The 24,618-nt window shown below is 53.3% G+C and overlaps 1 protein-coding gene across 1 annotated transcript in view; it reads left to right on the top strand.

The window, feature by feature from the left end:
• The window catches only part of PTPRU (protein tyrosine phosphatase receptor type U), a 74,742-nt gene that overhangs the window by 33,115 nt on the left and 17,009 nt on the right, over positions 1-24,618 (top strand). Inside the window, exons 9-18 of the mRNA XM_029945862.1 lie at positions 294-495; positions 836-938; positions 3,391-3,664; positions 4,335-4,371; positions 5,061-5,199; positions 9,214-9,243; positions 11,621-11,778; positions 21,139-21,329; positions 22,051-22,126; positions 22,600-22,676. Of these exons, the coding sequence (XP_029801722.1) occupies positions 294-495; positions 836-938; positions 3,391-3,664; positions 4,335-4,371; positions 5,061-5,199; positions 9,214-9,243; positions 11,621-11,778; positions 21,139-21,329; positions 22,051-22,126; positions 22,600-22,676 (1,287 nt within the window). The remainder of the gene's footprint in view (positions 1-293; positions 496-835; positions 939-3,390; positions 3,665-4,334; positions 4,372-5,060; positions 5,200-9,213; positions 9,244-11,620; positions 11,779-21,138; positions 21,330-22,050; positions 22,127-22,599; positions 22,677-24,618) is intronic.

The following is a 24,618-nucleotide window of genomic DNA, read 5'->3' as shown; positions in this document are numbered from 1 at the left end:
TCGCTGGTGGAAGGTGGGCACACAGCTTGGAGAGGGAGGTGCAGGGCAGGGGACAGAGGTGATCACTGAGGTTCCTTCCACTGGCCAAGGTTTGTGCCCTGTGCGTTATGGAGACAGGGGCCCTGAAAGAAGAGAGGTGAAGGTGTCCAGGGGCCTGGGCTAACGGGCATCCACAGTTTCCCTTTGCCCAGCCTTCTCCCTAGCTCACCTGAGCTATGATGGGTGGGAGGCTACGGGGCCAGTGATGGCCTTCCCCATCCCTGTGCCCACCTCCCTGCCCATCCTGCCCCTAGATCAGCTATCAGAGCATTGAGTCGTCAGACCCGGCGGTGAATGTGCCGGGCCCACGACGTACTATCTCCAAGCTCCGCAACGAGACCTACCACGTCTTCTCCAACCTGCACCCGGGCACCACCTACCTGTTCTCTGTGCGGGCCCGCACGGGCAAAGGTTTTGGCCAGGCGGCACTCACCGAGATCACCACCAACATCTCAGGTGGGCCTGCCCGATGCCAGCCTGGCCCCTTTAGAGGAGACTCAGACTCACTGGATTCAGTGGGCAGAGGGAGGAGGGGGAGCGTCCCGGGGGTGTTTATAGAGGCCCCCCACTGAGATGAGTGTACCATTTAGGGATTAAGTTCAGGGCTCAGGGAGGAGGGGTAAGGAGACTGGAATCTGAGGGCTGAGTTCAGGGGTCAGATGTCTGGGAAGCTCAGGCCTGAGGGAACAAGACTGAGGGGGAAGAGATCTGAGGATGGGAGTCAAGGAGACTAGAGACTCAACCTTCCCGGTCCAGCAGTCAAGCTCCGTGCTCACGTCCGTGTCCCCCTCCCCAGCCCCCAGCTTTGATTATGCCGACATGCCGTCACCCCTGGGCGAGTCTGAGAACACGATCACCGTTCTGCTGAGGCCGGCACAGGGCCGCGGCGCGCCCATCAGGTGGGAAAGCCTAGATGGAGGGGTGGCAGGTCGGGGCCATAGGGATGAAGCTCATCCTCTGACCCAGAGCCCCCCTACATAGGCCAGCCCAGCAGTCCTCCCTCAGTTTCCCACTCAGGGCTCAAAGTGTCCAGAGGAGGACATTCTGTGACCCTGGGCAGCCACTCCCATGGGTGTCTGATGGAGATTGTCATGAGATCTTTGGACAGTGTCCAGCCTGGAGAGGTGACTGTCCAGGCCTCTCCTGGGGGGCCTCCCTTCAGACATCTTGGAGAAGTGAAACTCTGGGGGCCATCTTTCTTCCCAGCTTTTCCCAGGAGGCACAGGGATGTGCATTCTAGAAGCCTAGGGCAGCCAGCAAGATAGGGCCATCTCTCTGGAGTTGGAGTGGCTAAGAGCTTGTCTTCTCTAGTTTCTTCTCCTCGGAGAAAGCTGAGGCTGCCTCTGCTGGAGAGAAGGTGCTGGAGACAAGATGGCGTGTGTACGTGACAAGACACGCAGCGTGTATGTGTGATGTGTGGCACGGAGGTGAGTGTGTGTATGTGAGAGAGCGTGAGTGTGTTTGTGGGATGTGTATACATGCTTCCTATCAGCCAGACACTTGTGTTTGCGACTTTACCTGCAGCCATTTTATCCTCACTGTGGCCCGTGGAGTCGAAATTGTGTTTTGTTACCTGAAGTTTACACTTCAGGAAACAGGCTCAGAGACCTTAAGTAGCTTGCCCCCAGGGTCACACAGCTGGCATGTGATGGAGCTCAGGTGTGGAACCCAGGTCTGTCTGCAGAGCTATGCCTTTTCTTGAAGTCCCAGAACCCCCTGCCCCTCAGGCCCTCCCCCTCCCCCCACAAAGAGGCGAGCACTGGGCGAGGCCTGCACTTGGGGGTGGGAAGACCCTGCGAGACTCCGAGACTCCGAGGAGGTAGTGGGTTGCCCAGGTGCCCTTGATACCCTCACCTCCTCTCCCCTTCTTTCTCCTGCTTTGCTTCCCCTGCATTTGCTACTGCAGAGCCTGTTCTGGGCCGATTCCAGACTCCAGGAAAAAGTCAGGGTGGTTGAGGGGCATGGTGCATTTGCAGGAGTCTCAGGGCCTTTGTGTGGCTGAATCTGGGAGCCGGGAAACCCAGCAGCACCTTATCTTTTCCTGGTCCTGTGAGCGGGCTTGTCCAGTGTCCCTCAGGGATGACGATGACAAGCTGGGGTGGGGAGGGGGAGTGGAACACAGTGAGAGGGGAGAAGCATAGTGGCCGTGTGACCTTAGGCATGTCCTTTTACCTCTCCGAGCCTTCTTTTCCCTGTCTGCAAAATGGGGATCATCCCAGTCAAGATGCTTTATTCAGTGTTGATTATTATCACCTCCTGGTGGGATGTGAGGCCAAGGGGAAGGCCTGACCTGGGAGCTTCAGGGAAACGGAGGCTGAGCAGGGCCGGGGTTTGTGTTTGCAATGCGCTAGCGACAAAGAACGGACCTGTGTGGCCCAGATCCCAGGGCGCTGGGGTGATTCCCCCACAGCTTCGAAGCTGGAAAGAAACAGCTGGAAGGAAAGAGATTTCTCCTTCCCAGAGTGCAGCTGCAAGTATGGGTGTCACACGCCAAGACGTGACCGAGACTGACTGGAGATATTTAAATTTGTCAGCACTCATTTATTTACTTTTGGCTATGTTCCACGGAGGATTTGGAGGAGCTCACAGCAAAAGGCCATTCAGTAAACTGATAAAAATAAATACAAACACACCAGTCGGGACCAGGAGACACAAATCAAAGGGGATACAGACTAGGGAACACAGATCAGTTGTCAGGACCCGGGTGGTGACAGGTTCAGAGCTGCAGACTCAAGGCCGCCACTAGGTGGGAAGGGTACTTGTGACACATGATTCATGTGGCCTTCTTTGCTTGCTCAGTGACTCTCTCTCCAACTGGAGGTCACGTCCAGGAAGCCTAGGTCCCCAAGTGCCTACCTAGCAGGGGCCCAGCGTTGGAGCTCAAGCACTTTCTGAATGAATAAATACATTGTATTGGACTCTTGTTTCCGGAGACCCAAAGGGAGCCATCGGTAATGGCCATGGAGCTTGAGGCTTTGCTGAGGCTGGGAGAGGGGGACCCAGGTCTTGTGGCAGGCTCTGGAGCACTCACTGAGGATTCCAGGTGGGGCTGTAGGTGTTGGTGCCGTGGAACAGGGCCTGCGTTCTTTCTGCCTTAGCGAAAGTAAGAATGGTTCACTGGCCCTGGCTGCTTGTTAAACTTGCCTCCTTCCTTAACTTTAGCTCATGGGACTGCCCTGGGATCACGCTCATTTTACAGAGGAGGAAACTGAGGCCCGGGGAGGTTAAGTGCGTTGCCCAGTGAGTCCCTGGCTGGGCCTGACCCCAAAGCCTATGCCCTGAGCCCCCAGATGGCTTTCCCCATACATACTCGGGCGTGGGGATCACCACCCTGTCCCCTCCCCGGTGCAGTGTGTACCAGGTGATTGTGGAGGAGGAGCGGCCTCGGAGGCTGCGTCGGGAGCCCGGCAGCCAGGACTGCTTCCCAGTGCCCTTGACTTTTGACGCTGCGCTGGCCCGGGGCCTGGTGCACTACTTCGGGGCCGAACTGGCGGCCAGCAGTCTGCCGGAAGCCATGCCCTTCACGGTGGGTGACAACCAGACCTATCGGGGCTTCTGGAACCCGCCGCTGGAGCCCAGGAAGGCCTACCTCATCTACTTCCAGGCAACAAGCCACCTGAAGGGGGTGAGGGACCCACAGGGGTTGTGATGGGCTGGGTGTCCCCTTGGAGCCATCGGAGCAGCCCCCCAACTGAGGCCAGAGACCTTACCCCCTCTCCAAAACCCCACCCTCTTCCCCTGAGCCTTCTGACTTCAGGTTTCTTCTCTTGTAGCATATTCCCTTCCTGCCCCTTTACCGACAGACGCTTATGTCTAAGCCCCCAGTCCATCCCTGTCCCCTCCAGGCCCTGGTCTCTGTCTCAGGCTCCTGTCTTCTGGGAGGGGTCCATTTCCTGGTCCTGCTTTCCCCAGACCTTGGAGTCTGCCACCCACCTCCTCCCTGAAGCCCTGCCCTTCTCCTGCCTCCCCGCTCCCTGGCTCTCTCCTCCTTAGGCTTCCCCTCCTAACTGGCCCCTGGCCCTCATTACTGAGGATGCCCCCTTCCCACTCTGTTTCTTTCCATGCTCCCCCTGAACTCATTCTCCTTTCTTAAGGCATTTCCCTCTTTGCACGCCATTCCCTCCCTTCCCTGTACCCTACTCGCACCCTGGGCCTTGCTACCGGGAGGGGTGTCTTTAGTTTCAGTCAGCTCCAGACAAGCCCCGACCAGGCCCAAGACAAGCTGCTGGAGGATCCCGATGGGGAGGGTCAGGTCTGGGCTTCGGCAGTGCTGAGACCCCCATCTTTGCCTTCAGGAGACCCGGCTGAATTGCATCCGCATCGCCAGGAAAGGTAAGGCCCCCCGTAGGTTCCTTCTGGCCTTCAGCACCCAGCTCCTCTCCTCTGGGCTCTGCGGGTTTGGGCCCTGAGCACCCAGGGCTGTGGGAGCAGAGGAGGGTGGTCTGGCAGACTTGGGGGCAGGACGGTTTTCCCTTCCTGGCCCCCATTTGCCCCGCCTGAAGGTGGGCAGCGGAGCTAACTTCCCTCTCCTGGATCCTGGTCACAGGACAGGTCTATGGAGGGGGACCCGTATGGTCGGGGCTGTGGGGGTGATGGCACTGGGCACTGGTTCTAGGTTCTGTATCTACCCCCTTTGTTGTGGTGGAGAAGAGGGAGACCCTGCAGTGTAGACAGGGAATGGGGTTGGCTTTCGTCCCAAGATGCCCTAAACGCACCCTATGTACATACTTGTCTCCCCTCAGTGCCTCTCGGGGGGCAGGAGCATGGCCTAGGCATCCCTCATCTTCCATCCGCTGAAGGGAGGATTTGAGAAAGTAGAGGGGAAAGGGGAGCTCTTCCTGATGGGGACCAAAAGGGTGCAGAGGGTTCAGATGATGAGGGAGAAGACCTGACCAAAGGCTGGACGTGAGCTGTGGACGAGACGCATGTGCTCGTTTATTCCTTGGGCTTAGGCCCCTGCAGGCAGTGGGTAGGTGGTCCCTATCTCCCCTCTGACCCTTCGTCCGCTTTATTCTCTCCAGCTGCCTGCAAGGAAAGCAAGCGACCCCTGGAGGTGTCCCAGAGATCGGAGGAGATGGGGCTCATCCTGGGCATCTGTGCGGGGGGACTTGCCGTCCTGATCCTTCTCCTGGGGGCCATCATTATCATCGTCCGTAAGGGGTGAGTGAGGCCGGTGCCTGGTGGGCAGAGGGGAGCGGTGGCTGGGGCCAGGGAGGGTGGCTGCCTGGTGAATGTGGAGGGCTGCCAGCCTGGGCATCAGGCCTGAGGACGGGCCCAAGCCAGGCAACGGGAAGCCAGAGCCCCTGCAAAATGAAGCAGCCCCAGGGTGGCTTGGCTGGAGCCCAGGTCTGGCTGGTGCTGGGTGCCACTCTCCAGGGAAGGGTGCTCTGTGCTGCCTGCCAAGGAGCAGTACCTGCTGGGCTGTTGCTGTGGGGAGGGCGTGGGGGTCACCTGACTTTTAATCTCTGGTCTCCTGCAGATCAACTTGGGGTCGTGGTGTTGACACTGAGCAGTGGGGGTGGTGCTCACTCCCCTTCAAACCCAAGGACACTGAGCCATGGCTCTTTCTGGGCCCCACCCTCCCCTGGGCTCAGCTCCCCCTGGACCTTGTTACAGTTGGCCCTTGTGGAGTCTTCCTGGACCTCAGCACCTGCCCCTCCCATCCCCCAGGCCTCCGAGGTCCGGCGTGTTTCCAAGGGATGCCTTTCCTAGTGCCTTTTGCAGTGGGCAGCATGAATCCTGGCACATCTTAGACTCCAGACCTTAGAAAGTCAGAGTTGCAGACATCTTGGATTGGGGATTCTAAGAATCTCAGAATTTGAATTAATTGTAGAGGCTCAGAGCCCAGAAGGTGAGAGCTGCCTGGTAGTTCAAGGACATCTAGTCTAGTGGTTTTTTAAATCTTTTTTAAAGCAACAGAACCTGCCTACAAAACACCAAATAAACCTCCCCTGGGCGCCTTACTACATGGAGCTGATCAAGGCTGAGCCTTCAGTTGCAGCTCCTGAGACCACTCTGGTCCCCCCCCACCCTAACCTTGCCTTTTATTCCCCACCAGACAGCCCCGGGGACATTGTGGTCCAAGCACCTTAATTGAAGGATGGGGATGCTGAGGCCCCAAGGGGACATGGACTTGCCCAAGGTCACACGGGGAGCCAGAGGCACAGCCCACTCTGCCCTCTGCCCATCTGGGCTTTCACAGCTGCTGGGCTGGTGCTGGATGTCAGGGCTGCCAGATGCTGCTATGTAGGATTGGGAGGGGGCAACAGGGGAGAATTGGCCAGGGCTCCCTTGCTTGAGGCAGGCACCAGCAGAGAGACTAGTCTAGAGTCTGGAGGTGGGGTGTGTCAGCTAGGTGAGGTTGGCCTGTCCAGGCATTAAGCTCATTTCTCCCTTCCCTAGTGCTTACACAGCCACTCGAGACAAAATATTTTAAACCATCACGTAGTGACTATTACTGTGTGCCAAGGGCTTTATACATGCCATCCATTAGCTACTGAGCACCTACTGTGTGCCAGGCACCGATCTGCCACTCAGGACACCTCAGAGAATATTTTCTTCTTGGATCCTGACCCATGAAGAGGTCCGACCCCTTTTTCACAGCTGAGGAAACTGTTATTGAGCAACTTGACCTTGTCATTCAGCTGGTGAGTGGCAGGGCCTGGTTTGAACCCAGTCCTCACGACACAGCCCACACTCGTTATGGCCGTGGGTGTGAAGGACCTCCCTGTGGCTTGCACACAGTGGATACCCAGAATTAGCAAGTTCCTGTCCTCCCTTGTAGGGGACCTGGAAGTTAATTCTGGGGCGGGGTGGGGAGTCGGGCCAATGGAGAGGGCTGTAAGGGAGTGGTCAGATTTTGGGGGCTTGCAGATAATATTTGAGGCCTTAGAGATCTACCCTCAAGGAGAGAGGATTGGCAAAGTGTGGGGTGTCACCCAGAAGAGGATCGGTCAGAGATGCTACCAGGAAACTCTGCACTTTCCACAGCTGCTACTCCATAAACCTTTCCAGGCTACCTTAGAATCCCCTGACATCCCCCAGATTTCCTTCCTTCCTTCCATTTGGCCTTGTTCTATAGCACCTCACTGCATCCCCCCAAGTCCTACCCTGGCTTTCAGGGTGCACTTTGATCCTCAGGGCTCCCCCAGTCTGCACTGCGGGGTGTCAGGGGCCAGAGCAGGTCTGAAAGGGATGGAGGTGTTCACATTAAAGGTAACAGATGGGGTAGGAGGTTGCTGAGGGAGGGCTGACACCCAGTTGTCCCCCCTGCTCATCCTTGTTGGAGGATGGATGGGCCTGGGGCAGGCTTGGTTCTGGGAGACCATGGGGGCGGGGGGTGGGGAGAGGGTTGTCAGGCTCCCCATCCTGCCCTGCCTGGGTGGACAGTGAGCCTGGATGCGGCTGCGCTTGGGGACGTCATCAGGCGGGGTCACCTCCCTTCTTCTGTTTCCAGAATCCCAGCCGTCCCTTTTGCAGTACTTCTTCTCCCTGCACTTTTCCTTTTACTTACTTGTTTAATCATTTTTCTCACCTGATGGACTGAGAGCACCATGAGGGCAGAGACATTTCTGTCTTGTTGGCTGTGCATCCCCAGGGTCTGGCCCTGTGGTGTGGGGTCCTCTTGAACCTTCAGCTCCCAATCAGCAGGTGGAGCGAGGCAGGGAAGGCCTAGGCTGATAGTGGCCCCCGTGCGGGGCATCATTATTAACCTCACTCGTCTCGAGGAGGATATGGACGCTCATAGAGGTGGAGTTCTTCTATTTATTTTCCCTCTTTATTGATTACTCAATTCAATGAGATGTTTATTGTGGGGTTATCATGTCCTGGGCCCTGTCCTGGGCCCCGGGACCCAGCAGTGGACAAAAGAGGTAATAAGGGTGCTGCCCTCCTGTGCGTTGCAGCTGTGGAGTGTGGCGTTAAACTAGAAAAAGTACAAATGTCAGTTGTGAAAAGAACAGGGTGCTGGGGTGGTGGGTGGAGAGAGGGTGAAGGTGACATAAGAGAGTTGGTGATTATGGGGACTTTGGGGAAGGCTCTTGAAGAATCACTGAGATTTCAGCTAAGACCAGAAGAATGGCATTTCTTCACCCATCCCCCTCCTGTTTGGGGCCCCTGTGACCAGCCATGGGGCCTGGACCCGCCCCTCTCTCCCAGGATGGATGACAGGAGACAGCCACTCTCCTGCCCTCGCTGGGCCTCAGCCTTCCACTCTTCTCTCCTTCCCTTCCCCCCAATCTGCAGGATTCCCTGTGGAAGGCCATTCATTGGGGTCCTTGCTGGCCGGGTGGTGTGGGGGTAGGTGAATGGAAGACCCCTGGTTGTGCCTGAATGTGGCCTCAGGAGGGAGCCAGCTCTGGGGGTCAGGGTCCTGGGACAGGTGTCTGCACTCTACTCCTGACCCCCTCTTTGGGCACGGGTGGACCGTGACTCTCTGGGACTCCACTTCTCCGCCTGTGAAGTGGGATCAGACCCAAGCTATGCTTCGGGCCCCCAGAGTGGGGGGCAGGAGGGCTGGTCTCACCTTTGCCCTAGAGTGCAGCCTGAGCCCTCCACGCCTCCCCCTCCCCCAGCCACTGTTCCCTCCCAGGCACAGGTGTATGCAGAGGGAGGGGCCTCCAGGTGTGAGCGGCGTTGGGACTGAGAGGTGGGGCTGCAGGGGAGAGGCAGGCCCCTGTGAGTATGTGAGGGGGTGTCCGTGTGAGAGAGGAAACGCATCTTTGTGTGTGAATACATGTCCACGAGTGTGTCTACATGTGTGTTTGTGTGAGCGCATGAGTGTGTCAGTGCTTGTGTCTATGTGTAGGAGTGAATGTGTGTGTATCCACATGAGTGTGTCTGTTTATGTGTGAGTGTGCATATGTGTGTATTTCTCCCTGTGTCTGTGTGTGTGTGTGACTATGTGTGACAGCTCTGCTTCCCTAGGCCCTTTCCCCACATCCTCTTCACTCCAGCAGCAGGCTTGGGGAAGGTTCTGGAAGGGTCTCGGGTCTCAGTTTTCTTTGACTGAGCCCAGCCAGCCCTTGGGACAAGGGAGGTCCTTCTGACCGGCCCAGTCCTGGCCAGCGCGCTCCTCAGCACAGAAAGCACCAGGCCCCTCCCCCTGGCCGGGTGCTGCCTGCTTTGTGGCAGGACCACGGGCCCAACTGTGCTGTTCTCTTTGCATGCCGCCAGGAGGGACCACTATGCCTACTCCTACTACCCGTAAGTAGCTCTGCCCCCGCCTTGTCCTGGCCTCCTCCCCCTCCTCCTCCTGTCCTCCCCTCCCCCTCCTCCTTCTCCTCCTCCTTGTGTGGAGGCCCTCATGCAGGTCCACAGCCATGCCCATGTGTGTCCCCACCCTGGCAGCTGTCCCCACAGCACACACAGCCCTCGGGTCACCACGAGTACGAGTCCCTTCTCCAGCCTGGCGGCCCCTGGCTCTTCAGACCCACCATTTCTGGGCTCTTTAAGCTCCGTCTGTGCACAGGTCCTCACAGCTGCTGACAGAAGCAGCACTGGGATCATTCCTGTGTTATTGAGAATGAGACCCAGGCTCAGAGAGGTTCAGGGACTGGTCAGAGGTCACAGGAAGAGCCAGAGCTGGGGTTACCACCCAGGCCCTGACTCCCTGGCCTCCTGATGCTGCTGTTTCCTGCCTCTGTCTTCTCCGACTCTGGGAGCCTTCCAGAACATTCCCTGCACCCGTGCTTGTCCTTCCCTCCTTGCAGAGCAGGCCCAGGAAGGCCCAGGACAGCCCAGAGGATGGTGGGCTCTCCCCCCTGCCTCCCTGAACCCGCTCCTGGCCTGGACGTCCTCTGGTGTCACACCAGCTGGTCCAGCAACTCAGCCCCCTGTCAAGCCAGGGGCAGGCTCCAGCCGGGCTTGTACGGGGACTGCTGACAAGACAGGTCTCCCTCCCTCCCTCTCTGCTTGTGCAGCTAGTGACGGAGCCTGAATGCGGAACTTCTCCAGGTGTCCCTATTACATGCCATCTGCTGAATGAATCCCACCCTGAGATCCGCTGGAGGCCAGCAGTGTCCCGTGTCCCTCCGGCTTCTGTCCTCTGTGGATCTGCTTGGCTGGTGGCTGTGGTTAGAGGCCTGGACAGGGGGCAGAGCCCTGTCGTACCTCACTGGAGGCTGCTTCTAGGCATAGCTTGACCAGCTGTCCTCTGTCCATGGCCTCCGTCTGCCCTCCCTGTGGTTTGCTGGTGTCTGCCTGTCCTTCCCCATCTCTCTCCTTGTCATTGTCCCTTTACTGTCTCTCCTTCTCCCCCTCCTCCTTCTCTCACCCTCCCGATTCCCTTGCCCTCTCCTCACCTCCATCTCCCCTTCTTTCACCTTCTCTTTTATGTCCACGATCAAGGTCACAGTCACAGAGGCTTTTCATCTGTCCACAAAGGGGTCCTTGGCTGTGCTCTGGGCCACAGTGAGGGTGATGCCCAGAGCTTCATGGTTTTCGGGGGGCATCCAGGAATCACCCTGTCTTCCCTGCCCCAGACAGCTCTTGAGCTAGGACAAACTGATTAGAATTTGCCTGTTTGGGAACATCCTTTTATTGACCTCTCCATCTCCACCGATGGTCAGGGGTCCTGAGCCCTCTTAACCTGGAAGTCTTGCCTCAGGTCTACCCCACATCCTGCTTGCTCTAGGGCCCTACAGAATAAATGGCCCTCTTGTCTTCAGCCCTTCCAGTGATTGGGCCCCTGGCTCTCTTCCAGTCTCAACACTGGTCTCAACTCATTCCCTCTTTCCCTTTTGCTCAGCCCCTTGGTCACAGAGCTGTGCCCCTTGTTTTTCTTCCCACTTTCTTCCGTATCCTCTAGAGTCACAGCCTGCCATCCTCATGTGTCAGGTGGGGCTGGAGGCCTGGGCAGGTCCCTTGTCTAGGGGCCTTTTCACAAGGCCTCTCAGGAGGGAATGGGGCCTCTTGCCTCCTCCCTCGGCTGCTTCCAGTGGTCAGAAGGATGCTGGGCAGTGGCCCGAATATGGATGCTGTGTGGATCACTTTACAAGTCTACTGTGGCCCACAGTGGGGTCATCCTGGGGAGCTGGGGGATGGGAAGAAGCCAGTTGGAGTTCATTCCATGCCCAGAGGAAGCCTCCTGAGCATTGGCCGAGCAGTGGCCAGACTCTGCCATCAAAGAAGAGCATAGTCCGTCCCCATCACAGGCAAAAAGTTCTGAGGGCGCATGTTTGGTGAGGACGGGGAGCAGAGGGTTCTCTGGGGGTCTGCTGGGGCTGGAGCTGGGCCAGCCCTCTTCCTAGCTTGGATGGCGTGACTGCGGTGACACCAGAATAGTCCGAGTGAGCATTCCCACTTCTGGAGCCCTCGAGGCCAGTGGCAGGAGCCAGGTCCCAGCCTGATTCCTTGTCCTCCACAATGGTCCCGGGACAAGGACGCTGCCCGGTCCCTTTTGGGGGAGCTACCCAAGCTCTCTGGGGAGCAAAGGCTAGAGACAGAGCCCTCTCAGTATTTAGGGGTGCTTCTAGAATGGCTTCTGGCCTCAAGGCCCCCTGACTGTAGGGCCTCCCCATCCATCTCTGGGGGTCCTCCTTTCCAGCTCAGCACCATGTCTCTTGTCAACCCCTCTCTGCAGAAAGCCTGTGAACATGACCAAAGCCACCGTCAATTACCGCCAGGAGAAGACCCACATGATGAGTGCCGTGGACCGGAGCTTCACGGACCAGAGCACCCTGCAGGAGGATGAGCGGCTGGGCCTCTCCTTCATGGACACCCATGGCTACAGCCCCCGGGGTGAGTGCCCGGCCCTCCCGCCCCTTCCAAGTGCCCCTGGGCTCCACCCTGGAACTAGTAGGACACCCTTCGATGAGTTCTGTACACCTTGAACCAAAAATGAAGCATCTGTTGTCCTTCTGCCAGGCACCGGCCCTGGAAAAGCAGGGGACACACAGGTATTACTTTTGCCCTGAAAGAGCTTTAGGAAAATGGAGGGGCACCTGGGTGGCTCATACGGTTAAGCGTCTGACTTTGGCTCAGGTCATAATCTAGTGGTTCGTGGGTTCGAGCCCCACATCAGGCTCTGTACTGACAGCTAGCACAGAGCCTGGAGCCTGCTTCAGATTTGGTACCTCCCTCTCTCTCTGACCCTCTCTGCTCCAGCTGTCTCTCTCTGTCTCTCAAAAAATAAATAAAAAACATAAAAAAATTAAAAAAAGGAAAATGGAGGACTTAGACACAGGCTTCTCTAGAAGGAATTTGAGGTCACGTGTTGTTTGGGGGAAGTGCTCTGGGGACTCAGTGTGATCAGAGGGGACCAGAGCAGTCTCGCGGCCCTTGAGCACTTGCCGTGTGAGAGGCTGGGGACCAGGGGCTAAGGAGGATTGCTCTGGAGTCGGACAGACCTGCGTTTGCATCTCACCTCCCCTTAGCTGTGTGATCCGGGGAAAGTCACTTAATCTCTCTGGATGTCTGCTGCCTCATGCACAAAATGGAACTAAAGGTTGTCTCTGCTGGTAGAGCTGCTGGAAGACTACATTAGCTATTACATGTACATCATTTAGTACCGCGCCCGGCATGCGGGAAGAACAGGGTGGGTTAGCCAAATGTGCCAGGAGCTTTCCATAAATCACCTTCTCACACATCTTTTTATTCTAGTGTTGATTTTACAAAAGAAACTATGTAATGTTTGTGAAAGTCATGTAGTGATGATACAACAAACACTGGTGAACCACACTTGCGATTAGAACAGTATCTGAGGGGTGCCTGGGGGGCTCAGTCAGTTGAGCGTCCGACTTCGGCTCAGGTCATGATCACACGTTTGTGGGTTCGAGCCCCGTGTCGGGCTCTGTGCTGACAGCTCAGAGCCTGGAGCCTGCTTCAGATTTTGTGTCTCCCTCTCTCTCTGCCCCTTTCCCACTTGTACTCTGACTCTCTCTCTCAAAAAGAAGTAAACATTAAAATAAATAATATAAAAAAAGAGAACGTCATCTGGGTGTCTCTCCCTGAGTATATGCCCTCTTAGACATCAACGCCCCACCCCCTGAAATTTGTGTTTATAATTTCCTTACCTTTCGGGGAGTGGTTTTTCCATGTGCACGTGCATCCCAAAGCCATGCATTGTGTAACTTTGCTCGTTTTTGAGCTTTATAAAAAATGCAATCACACTGTATTTCCATTCGACATTGTGTTTCTGATGTGTACCCAGATGGATGTTTTGCTGTCATTTCTTTTATTTTCTCTGATGTATAGTTTTCCATTGTATGAGTATGTTGCAATTTATTTCTCCATCCTGCCAGCCAGCGACATCTGATTTGCTTCCCGTTTTCTTGTTATTACAAACGAGGCTGCTCTGAATGTTCTTAAATGGGTCTCCAGACGCACCTGCGCAGGAGATGGGAGAAGGCGAGCAGCTGGAGATTACCGAGGGTGCGCTTTTGCTGCTCTGGAGAAGACACTGCCAAATTGTGTCCCGGGGTGGCTTTGCCCGTGCTCGCGCCCCACAGCAGCGTGTGACACATTCTGCTGCTCTACGGCAAGCTCGGAATTCGCCAGGCTTCTTCTCTTTTGCCAAACTAGTTTGTATAAAATGGTAATTCTCTATAGCCTTAATTTGCATTTCTCTGATTACTAATGAAGTTGAGCATATTTTCGAATCATTATTGGCCATTCAGCTTTCTTCTTCTATGAAATGCCTGTTCATGCCTTTTACCTAATTTTCTATTAGGTTTTCTGGTGCTTTCTTAGTGGTTTTTAGGAGTTCTTTATATATTTAGGATGATAATCACTTTTCACTTATGAATTGCAAATATCTTCTCTCAATGTGCGCCTCATCTTCTCAGGTTATTTATAGTGTCTTTGAAGGAACACGTTTTTATTTTAATTTCGTCAAATTCATCAATCTTTCCCTTTCTGATTTCTACTTTTTGTGTTTTCTTCAAGAGTTCCTCCTTCACAGGGTCATAAAATATTTTTTTTCTAAGCCCCTTTTTATATTTTGCATGGAACATTTCAATCTTTACCCATCTGTGATTAATTTTTGTGTGTGATATGAATTAAGGATTTTCTTTTTCATATTTTCTTTTTTTAAGGATTTCACTGTATTTACTTTTATTTATTTTTAAGGTTTTATTTTTTGAAAGTGTGCTAGCAGGGGAGGGCCAGAGATGGGGGGACAGAGGATCTGAAGTGGGCTCTTCGCTGGCAGCAGCAAGCCCGACACGGGGCTCAAACTCAGACGCCATGAGATCATGAGCTGAGCCGAAGTCGGATGCTCAACTCACTGAGCCACCCAGGTGCTGCTAAGGATTTTATTTTTATGTAATCTCTCCTCCCAGCATAGGGCTCAAACTCACAATCCTGAGTTCAAGAGTTGCACATTCCACGGATTGAGCCACCCAGGTGCTCCATGTTTTGCTTTTTCCTATAGTAACTCACGTCCCGGCCTCTGTTAAAGCTTCACTGATCCAGGAGCAGAGCCAGCCTCGTCAGAGGTCATGTTTCCATACATTTGTTTATTGGCTTTTGGCTCCTTGTTCTCTTTGTTCAGCCTATTTGGTGATTCCTGTGGCTGTCGATACCTCTTGCCTAATTATTCTGGTTAATCTAAGTCTTGGTATCTGTTACCTCAAGTTCTCCCAGCTTTGCTCCTCATCAAGGATTGGCTATATTTGTCATCATTCTCTTTCTCATACATTCTAGAATCATCTTTTCAAGTCACCTGGAAAGCTTTGTTGGATGGATTGGTATTGAACGTTTCGATCAATTTGGCAAGAACTGACAACTTATGAAATTGTCTTTACATCCACAAGTGGGGTATATATCACCCTATGTATTTAAGTCTGTAGTGTCTTTCAGTAATTTTCTCCCTAAAATTTTGTGCATTTTTGTTACCTGTACCCTCAGGTCCCTTGTATTAAAAAAATTTTTTTTAATGTTTTTGTTTTTTTAAATTTATTTTTGAGAGAGAGAGAGAGAGAGGGAGACAGTGCAAGCAGAGGAGGGGTAGAGAGAGAAGGAAACAGAATCTGAAGCAGGCTCCAGGTTCTGAGCTGTTAGCACAGAGCTCGATGCGGGGCTCGAACCCACGAACCATGAGATCATGACCCGAGCTGAAGTCAGACGCTTAACTGACTGAGCCACCCAGGCACCCGTGGTCCCTTATATTTTTGCTTTCCATTGCAAATGGTACATTGTGTGTGTGTGTGTGGTAAAACACACATAACACAGAATTTACTATCTCGATAGTTCTTGATATCAGTGATATTAAATACATTCATAATGTTGTGAACCGTCACCATCATCCAACACTATAGCTCTGTTCATCTTATAAAACCGAAACTCTGTTCCCATGAAGCATTAACCCCCCCATTCCCAGTCCCTGGCAGCCCACATTCTACTTGGCCTTTCTGTGAATTTGACTGCTTTACTTATCTCATATCTGTGGAATCCTACAGCATCTGTTTTTATGCCTGGTCTGTGTCACTTAGCTTAACGTTCTCAAGCTTCTTTCATCTTCTAGCATCTTCCAGAATCTTCCCTCCCTTTAGGGTTGAGTAATATTCCATTGCCTAGATGTACCACATTTTGCTTATTCATTCACCCACCAAGGGACACATGGTCTGCTTCTACCTTCTCGCTCTCATGAATAATGCTGCTGTGCACATTGGTGCAAAAGTATCTCTTTGAGACTCTGATTCAGTTCTTTTGGGGACAGACCCAGAAGCGGGATTGCTGGATCCTACAGCGATTCTAGTTTTAATTTTTTGAGCACCCATCGTACTGTTTTCCACAGTGGCCATACCATCTGCCGTTCCCACCTCCAGTGTGCATGGGCTCAGGTGTCTCCATATCCTTGTAACACTTGTTATTTTTTGTGCTTTTCTTGCTAGTGGCCATTCTAGTGGGTGTGAAGTCTTATCTTGTAGTTCTGATCTGCAGTTCCCTAATGATGAATGATGTCATGTTAAGCATGTGCCATTTGTGTATCTTCTTTGGAGAAATATCTATTCACACCTTTTGCCCATTTTTTGTATTGGGTTTTTTTTTCTTTCTGTCCTAGAGTTGTAGGAGTTCTCTTTGTATGCTAGATTTTAATCCCTTGTCAGATAAATGATTTGAAGATATTTTCTCCTGTTCTGTGGGTTGACTTTTTACCCTGTGGATTGTGTCTTTTAAGGCACAATTTTTAAAAATTTTTCATGAGGTCCAAGTTGTCTATTTTTTGTCTCTTGTTGCCTGTGCTTTTGGTGTCAAAGCCAAGAAATTATTGCCAAATCCAATGTGATGAAGGTTTTGCCATGTGTTTTCTTCTTTTAAAAATTTAAAGAAATATTTTTATTTATTTTTGAGACAAATCACAAGCTGAGGAGGGGCAGAGAGAGGGAGACAGGAACCAAAGTGGGCTCCACACTGACAGCAGAGAGCCTGATGTGGGGGCTTGAACTCATGAGCCATGAGATCATGACCTGAGCTGAAGTCAGACACTTAGCTGACTGAGCCACCCAGGTGCCCCAACCCTGTGTTTTCTTCCAAGAGTTTTACAGTTTTAGCTCTTACATTGAGGTTTTTGATCCATTTTGAGTTGAGTTTTATATATGGTGTGAGGTAAGGGTCCAACTTCAATCTTTTCCATTCAGATATTCAGTTTTCCCCAGCATGAATGGTACGCTTTGAAAATAATTGTATTTCCAAGTGTTCCTACAAGAAATATAGATGATTTTTATGTGCATATACTCCTTGATAACCTTATTTATTAATTCTCATTTATCTATAGAATCTTTCAGGCTTTCAGAGTATGATCAAAGGATCTGTAAATACTGACAGTTCTGTTTCTTCTGTCTCATTTCTCCTTTTTTTTCTTGTCTTTCTGTGTGGCACTGGCAGGGGCCTCCGGCACTATGTCGAATGGAAGTGGTTATGGCAGGAGTCTTTGTCTTGTTTTCCTGATTTCAAAGGGAAGGCTTCTAACATTAACCACTGAGAATGGAGTTTGCTACAGTTTTTGGTAGAGATGTTTTCTCAGATTAGCAAAGTGCTTTTCAGTTTCTAGTTTGCTAACAGGTTTTCTTTAAATGGGCATTAAACTTATCAAGTGCTTTTTCTGCACTTACTGTCCCGTATGTATTTTTTTATTTTGTTAATGAGATGAGTGTTATTTTTAGATTTTCCAAAGTTAAAATAACCTTCAGTGCCTGGGATACATTCAGCTTAGTCACGATGCATTATGTTTTTTACGCCTTGTTAGATTCAGTATAGTTATAATATTGCTTAAGATTTCCAAGCTGTATTCCAGAGTGGGATTGGCTGTGATTTTTGTTTTGTAGGATTCTGAGGTCTCTTCTCCCTTGGAAAGATTGGAATAATCAACACCGTGAAAGTTTGGTGGCATTCATCTATAACACACTCCTTTTCTGTTGTTTTCTTTACAGAAATACTTAATTTACTTATTTATTGAGAGAGTGTGCACAGGCACACGAGGGACAGAGGGGTGGTGGGGGAGAGAATCCCAAGCAGGCTCCATACCCAGTGCACAGCCTGATGAGAGGTTCGATCTCACAAACCGAGAGACCATGACCTGAGCCCAAATCAAGATTTAGATGCTTCACTGACTGAGCCACCCCTTTATGGAAAACTTTAAACTTCTAATTCTGTTTAAAGGAGCAAAGGACTATTGCAACTTACTATTTTTTTCCAAGCCACTTATAGTAAGTATTATTTGTCTAGGAATTCGTTCATTTCCTTGAAGTCTTCAAATTCACTGACACACACTTATTTATCATGTTCGCTTTGTGATTTCCCTCATTAGATTTTCACCCCAGCCCCGCACAGTAGCTATCAGTGACTCATCTTACAGATGAGGAAACAGAGAGGCTCAGAGATGGGGAGGTCCCTTGTTAAACAGCCAGAAAGGTGGCAGGGCCAGGATTTATTTATTATTACTTTTAAAATTTATTCATTTCTTAACATTTATTCATTTTTGAGAGAGAGAACAGGCACTGGGGAGGGGTAAAGAGAGTGAGAGAGAATTATAAGCAGAGCTTGATGCGGGGCTCGAACCCGTGAACCATGAGATCATGACCTGAGCTGAAACCAAGAGTCAGATGCTCAACCGACTGAACCACCCAGGTGTCCCCAGAGTCCAGATTTAAATGCAGGTCTTCCTGAGTTGCAAAGAGCTGTTTCTGCTATCTCGTGCTAGGCTCCGAGGCATGGGCAGGGGTAGGAAAGGAAGGGCATAGAGTGAGGGAACAGCAGGTGCGGAAGCGTGGAGGTGAGCATGTGAGGAAAACATGGAGAGGTGTGAATGGGTGGGAAACTCAAGTGGGCATCCGGGAGGGTGGGAACTGGGGGCAGTGTGGGCACGTGCCTTGCTGCTGAGCCCTCTTGAGAGATCTAGAGCGGCAGGGTGCATGGGCTTCTGCCCCCCGCCAGCTCGCTGACAGCCGGGGAGACGTGGCCTAGGGAAGTCGGGCCCAGGCAACTGCCATGTGGACACAGTGGGGAAAATTAGTGCTGCCAGAGTTTTGAAAAGATGTACCTTCGGGCAGTGGCGGTCAGGGTTCGGGCTGGGGCTGGGCGAGACTTGGCTGATGGTCAGGAGGGACTGTTCGCCGCAGGCATGGCGTCGGGCATGGCGAAGGTGTGACAGCCAGGTGTGTCCAGCAGGCTGGGGCCATGTGTCAGCTCTTTTTGTCTCTCTCCACGCCCTGCCCTGGCCCAGCCTCCACTTCCCTCTTGGCTTTCCAGACAGAGGAGGCCAGATTTTTGTGGTGTGGAACAGAAAGCTGTGATGATATCTGCGAATTTTACGATGGGGACATCTCACGCTGAGTCAGTGGTGACAGACTGGCCGTGAAGAAGCCGGCTGGGGTCCTACAGTGGAGAAGGACCGAGAAAGGAAGCTCCCCCCCACCCCAACTGCCCTGGCTTTCTGGGGTTAATTATGTCAACAGCCCCTTCTGTGCCAGGCACTGGACTAGGTGCTTTATATGCATTATCGTGTTTAATATTTACCCAATCATACTGGAAAGTTTTTGTCATCTGACATGTGGCGAGGGAAATCGAGGGAGAGGATGTACCATCGCCAAGGTGACATGCAGAGCTGGGGATTTGATCTCAGGCCCGTCTAGCTCCAGAGCCTTTTAATCACCGCATTACATTGTATCTACCCCCTGAGGATGTTTCATGAAACAAACAAAAAAGCTCTCTGTGGTGAAACATCGCTGTTTCTACTCATCTCTTGGCGATTTAAAATGCACACTCATAGGTGGGAGGCCCTGAGAGGACTTCCAGGGGAAAAACATACTTATTTTTGTTTCAACCAGAATTTCATAGATTCCTTTAAAACAGAGAACCCTTCCTCATCTTCCTTCTCTTCTTCTTTTTCCTAAATGTTTATTTACTTATTTGGCGAGCGAGAGAGAGTGCATGTGTGTATGTGAGTGGGGGAGGGGCAGAGAGAGGGAGAGAGACAGAGAATCCCAAGCAGGCTCCTCACTGTCAGCGCAGAGCCCCCGTGTGGGGGCGGGATCCCATGAATCCATAAGACCACAACCTGAGTTGCAGTCAAGAGTTGGACGCTTAACCGACTGAGCCACCCAGGGGCCCCCACCCCCTTCTCTTTTTCTTTGTCATGGAGGAGCAGTTAGTCATCTGCTGTGATCAGTATTTTCTGGAATGCACCTTAGCAAGCACTGTGTTAGGCAAGTCTTTCTTCTTTGCACGTTGGTTTCTCCCTCTGAAGAATTAAGGGCTTGGGGTATCTGACCACAGTGGTGTCACTGGCACATGACTCGCCCTCCAGCTGTAAGTAACTAGAAATTCTGGATAAGATGTGAAGTAATTGTTTTCAGACATTGGGTGACAGGCAGCTCAGGACTGATGCCCAGGAGAAGAGAACTAAATGAGGCCGTGTATCACATTACCTGTCTGCCTGGAGGCAGCTTTCAAACTGAGGCACAGGGAGAAGGGACCCAAGCAGGGCACAGTATCCCCCTGATTTGAAGAGACGGGACTTAGAGTCTGGGGGACTTGAGCTATGCGGGACTCTGTCCTGGTGTCACGTGTTCTCTCTGTCGGTCAGGAGTAGGAAGCAGAAGCCGGGCACTGGAGAAGGTTCCCTAAGAAGGCTCTTGTTGCCTGAGGTCTGAAGGATGGCTCAGTCTACCAGGCAGAAACAGGAGGGGAAGGGTGTTGGAGACGGTGGCAAGGGAGGGGACTGGCATCCAGGCCCCACTGGGAGTCCCCCACCTGCCCCAGCTAGCTCAGACCTGGGCAGAGAACAGCCACAAGCAACGTGGAGGGCTGGCCTTGACTAAGCCCCTGCATGGTACCTAGGACAGGTGGACGGGATGGGTGATGTGTGTGAGAGCGAGTGTCCAGAGACGGGTGTGACTGAGTGGGTGCACTTTTCTCAGTCCCCCAGCCCAATCTGGGGGACTGTGGTGGGATGTCCTTGGGGAGCCTGAGCGGGAGAGCAGGGAGTGAGTGGGCCTGGGGGAGGGGATCGTTTTCCCTGTGTGTGTGTGTGTGTGTGTGTGTGTGTGTGTGTGTGTGTCTCGCTGTGAACCTCTCGACCCGCTCCCGGATTGGCTGAGGCCGCTGCACAGGCTGACAATGGAAATGCTTGCGCAGGAGAAACGCCTCTATTCAGGTGCCTCATGTCGATCTACAGAAGGGGTGGCAGCGGCAGCTAATTTGAGGATTTGCTTGTCTTTGAATGGGGGTAATTACTGGGAGTTGCCAATTGTTCCAGATTGTTCCCTGGAAGAAGGGTGGCGGGGAGGACTTTCATGGGCTCTGCTGAGCGCTGCCCCCTGCAGGCAGTGTGGTGAAGTCACAGAGGGGCGGTCTGGGCTGGGGAGCAATGGGAAGGAGTCAGGGGACCCCAGGATCACAGCAGGAAGGGCTGGGTCAGTAGGCCCCTGAGAGGTCATGTGACCCAACGTGCTCATTTGACAGCTGGAAGAACCGAGGCAGAAGGGATGGGACTTGCCCAGGGATGCGCCACCACATGCTCGGTTCTGGCTCTGGGGAACAACCTCCCTGCTGGCCATGTCCTCTCCCCCTCCCCCTCCCCCTCCCTGAGTCTGTCTGGAACTCCCCAGGCTGGGAGCCATGTGTGTTAGGAACCCCCTTTCCTTTCTCTGACTGCAGGAGACCAGCGCAGTGGCGGGGTCACCGAGGCCAGCAGCCTCCTGGGGGGCTCGCCGCGGCGTCCATGTGGCCGGAAGGGCTCCCCATATCACACGGGGCAGCTGCACCCCGCAGTGCGTGTGGCCGATCTCCTGCAGCACATCAACCAGATGAAGACCGCTGAGGGCTATGGCTTCAAGCAGGAGTACGAGGTGCAGGGCCCCAGGCCAGCCGGGCCCCCTCGCCAGGGCCTCGCCTGGCTCCTTCTCACGGCGGACCCTGACCCTGGGCAACCCTCAGCCTAGCCCTGGATGGACCTTTGCTCTGACAGTCCCTCGCTCAACCTAATTTTTTCTCTTTTCCCCTTGTTCCCAATCTCAGACTGATCTGGTTTCTCACACTCCTCCTAATCCTGACTTGAAATCTGACTTTGAATCTTCCCTTCGTCTCCATCTAGACCCTGATCATGATCTTTATCCTCTCCCTAATGTGACTCTGACCACCTGACCTCGAACTTACCACCCAGTCTGACTTTGACCCCCACTCATCCTAAATTCCACGTGAACTCTAACTCGAATCTCATCCTCCCTCCATCTAGACTCGACACCACCCTGTTCTAGTCTTAATTTGACTTTCGCCTTTATCTTCTTCCCACCTCAAACCTGGATTTACCCTAAACTTGACCCTCATTTTAAAGTGTCTGTGAACTCTGACCCTCTTTTCCCCTGATATTCTCACTTGCCTCCCCTTGGTTTTGATCTTAGACCCTTGTTGATAAAGGGATACACAGTGACTTTATCTCGGTCTCTACGTGGAACCCTGAATCTGCCCCTTCTCTGTGGTACCACCAATATCCTGTTGAGGGGATGGGGTCTTACAAGGGGAGGGATTTCCCTCCCCCATTGACAACCACTTTACTTTCCCTTCTGGCAGAGTTTCTTTGAAGGCTGGGATGCCACAAAGAAGAAAGACAAGGTCAAGGGCAGCCGGCCAGAGCCCGCGCCTGCCTGTGAGTCCTGGGGAAGGGCCTGGGTCTGGGGCAGTGGTGGGAGGGCACAGGCAGGGCGAGAGCAGCCAGAGCGAACCACTTATTGAGGGCCTCCCACATGACCAGGCCACGTGCTGATTATTACACCCAGGATTTTACTTACTCCTCTTAATAACCCAGTGACACGGGACATATGATAATCCCCACTTTACAGATAAGGAAACTGAGGCTTGGGAGGTTAAGCCCCCTGCTCCAGGTCACACAGCTAATACTTGCCTGAGTAGCACATGACCTTGGGCCTCCTTGGTACCGCAGCCCAGATTCTAACCACTGGATTGTCCTGCCTCCTCTGGTGCCAAGAGCCTCCTGCTCAGCCCTGAGCCTCTGGGTCCCCTGTGTGTGTGCCACACCTCTGGCCTCCAGGAAGCCTTCCTTCATTTCCCTTGCTCTGCACTCCCCAGCCCACCCCATGGCCACCTGCTTTGTGTTTCCAGATGATCGGCACCGAGTGAAACTGCCCCCGATGCTGGGAGGCCCGGATGCCGACTACATTAACGCCAACTACATAGACGTGAGTGCCTCGCCGTCATCCCTGCTGGCTCGGCCCTGCCCACTCCAGGCGCACTGTCCAGGGAGGGCTGGACACCTGGCAGGGGATGTATGGGGGTTTGCCCCCACCTCCCGCAGTCAGCACCAGGGAGCTCAGAGGAGGGGACCACAGAGGAAAGCTCCCCACAGGACAGATGGAAGCGGGGAGGGCTTGAGGGAAGCAGAATGAAGGCAAGTGGGCAGACAGCTAGGCCTGGAGTTGAGGAAGGAGCCTCTCTCAGTGAGGAGCCAAGAGGCTCAGGGGCGGGGTTCCCCTGACACCCAGTAAGACTGCAGGTAGGCAGGGGCTGGACTGTGAAGGCCTCCGATGGCAGGTGTAGGAGTTTGGCTTCTTGCCTGGAGCACCAGGGAGTTGCTGAAGGTGTTCTGTGATCAGAGTGGTATTTTAAGAATAACAGCTAGTGTTTTTTGAGCAGGTACTGTGTGCCAAGCACTGTGCTAAGCACTTTAAACTGAAGATGTCATTTTCTATAATCCCTACAATCATGCTACGAGGTAGTTAGCATGTTACAGGTGAGGAGATGGCTCAGAGAGGAGGAGCTACTTGTCCAAGGTCACACAGTGGGGTAGTGGGCAAAAAAGGACTCCCATCTCAGCCTGCGTCTCCGAAGCCTTCACTGCTAACCATGAGGCTCTCCTGCCATCCAGTGCAGCAGCGGGGTCTGGCTGGAACAGAGGAAGGGGCCAGGGCCAGGCCAGACAGCCAGGAAGCCCGGGTTTGGGTGATGAATCTGCTCCCCAGGTGTAAATGAAGGTGAAATGGGACAAGGCCTAGGGACCCTGGTCAGACTCCCCTGCCCTGGCAGACTGAATTTGGGAGAGAATAATTTCTTCACTTACCAGATATATTTTGAGTGTCTGCTATGTGCAGGCATTGTGCTGGGCCCCAAAGATGCAGCAGTGAACAGGACAGACAGAGTCCCTCCTGTCCTGGAATGTGTAGGTTCTAGTGCTGGAGACCTATAAGCATATATATATATATATATATATATATGCAAGTGAACTACCTTCAGATTAGCTGGGAAAGCACAGGCCAGAAAAGAGGGATGACCTTCCCAGTGTCACACAGCGAGTTAGGGGTAGGGCCAGGGTTAGCCACGGCAGGCTGCATGGAGGCGGGGGCTTGAGCTTTGGGTGGCCAGAGAGGAAAGAGTGGGAGTGGGGGGTGGAGGCAGGTGTGTACCTGGGAGGTGGGGCAGTCAGGGACTCTGGAGACCCCTTGTCTCCCTCTTCTTCGCCTCCGGGGGGGCCAGAAAATATGCCACCCCATGTTTCCCAGAATTCCTTGCCTTCTTCCCCACCTCCCATGCTCTCCCCTGACTGGGGTGCGGGCCGGGCCTGGCCTCTTAGGCTTGGGCAACAGGAGCCTCTCTTGGGTCTTCTCAGTGTCCCAGGTGGCTTCCCTTGGGCCCTAGCAGGCTCATGCCACTTCCCGCTCTCCAGCCCGGCCCCCATCTCTGCTCTGGCCCCCCTGCTCACACCGCCCATCCTGGCCACTCCTGTGCTCCGTCCACCTCCATCTGCCTCTGGCCTAATATCTGTCTCTTTTGCTTTGTACTGTTCCCTCACTGGAATCATTAAGATTCGGATAAACCGTGAAGTAAGTATCTCTCTCCCCGTCTCCTCCTCCTCCTCTTCTTCCTCCTCCTCCTCCTGTCTGTCTGTCTCACCAGCTGTATCTCAGACTCTCTCACGGTCTCTGGCTGTCTCTCTTTCTCTCCGTCCCTGTCTCTATCCTCCTTCCCCCCTCCACTCGTGCGCCCAGTGCCAACCGTCCATTTCAGCAGCCTGGCCAGGGGCCGCTCGGGGCTGCAGATTTGACACTACCCCTGTTGTGAGCAATTCCTTCCCCCTCACCCCTGCCCTGACGCAGGGCATCAGTGTTGGGGTGCTTCCACAGGCCT

This window comes from Suricata suricatta, chromosome 8 (genome assembly GCF_006229205.1).
Source record: "Suricata suricatta isolate VVHF042 chromosome 8, meerkat_22Aug2017_6uvM2_HiC, whole genome shotgun sequence".
NCBI lineage: Eukaryota > Metazoa > Chordata > Mammalia > Carnivora > Herpestidae > Suricata > Suricata suricatta.
Note: the sequence above shows the minus strand (reverse complement) of the source record. Positions and strands in the feature narration are given on the sequence as shown.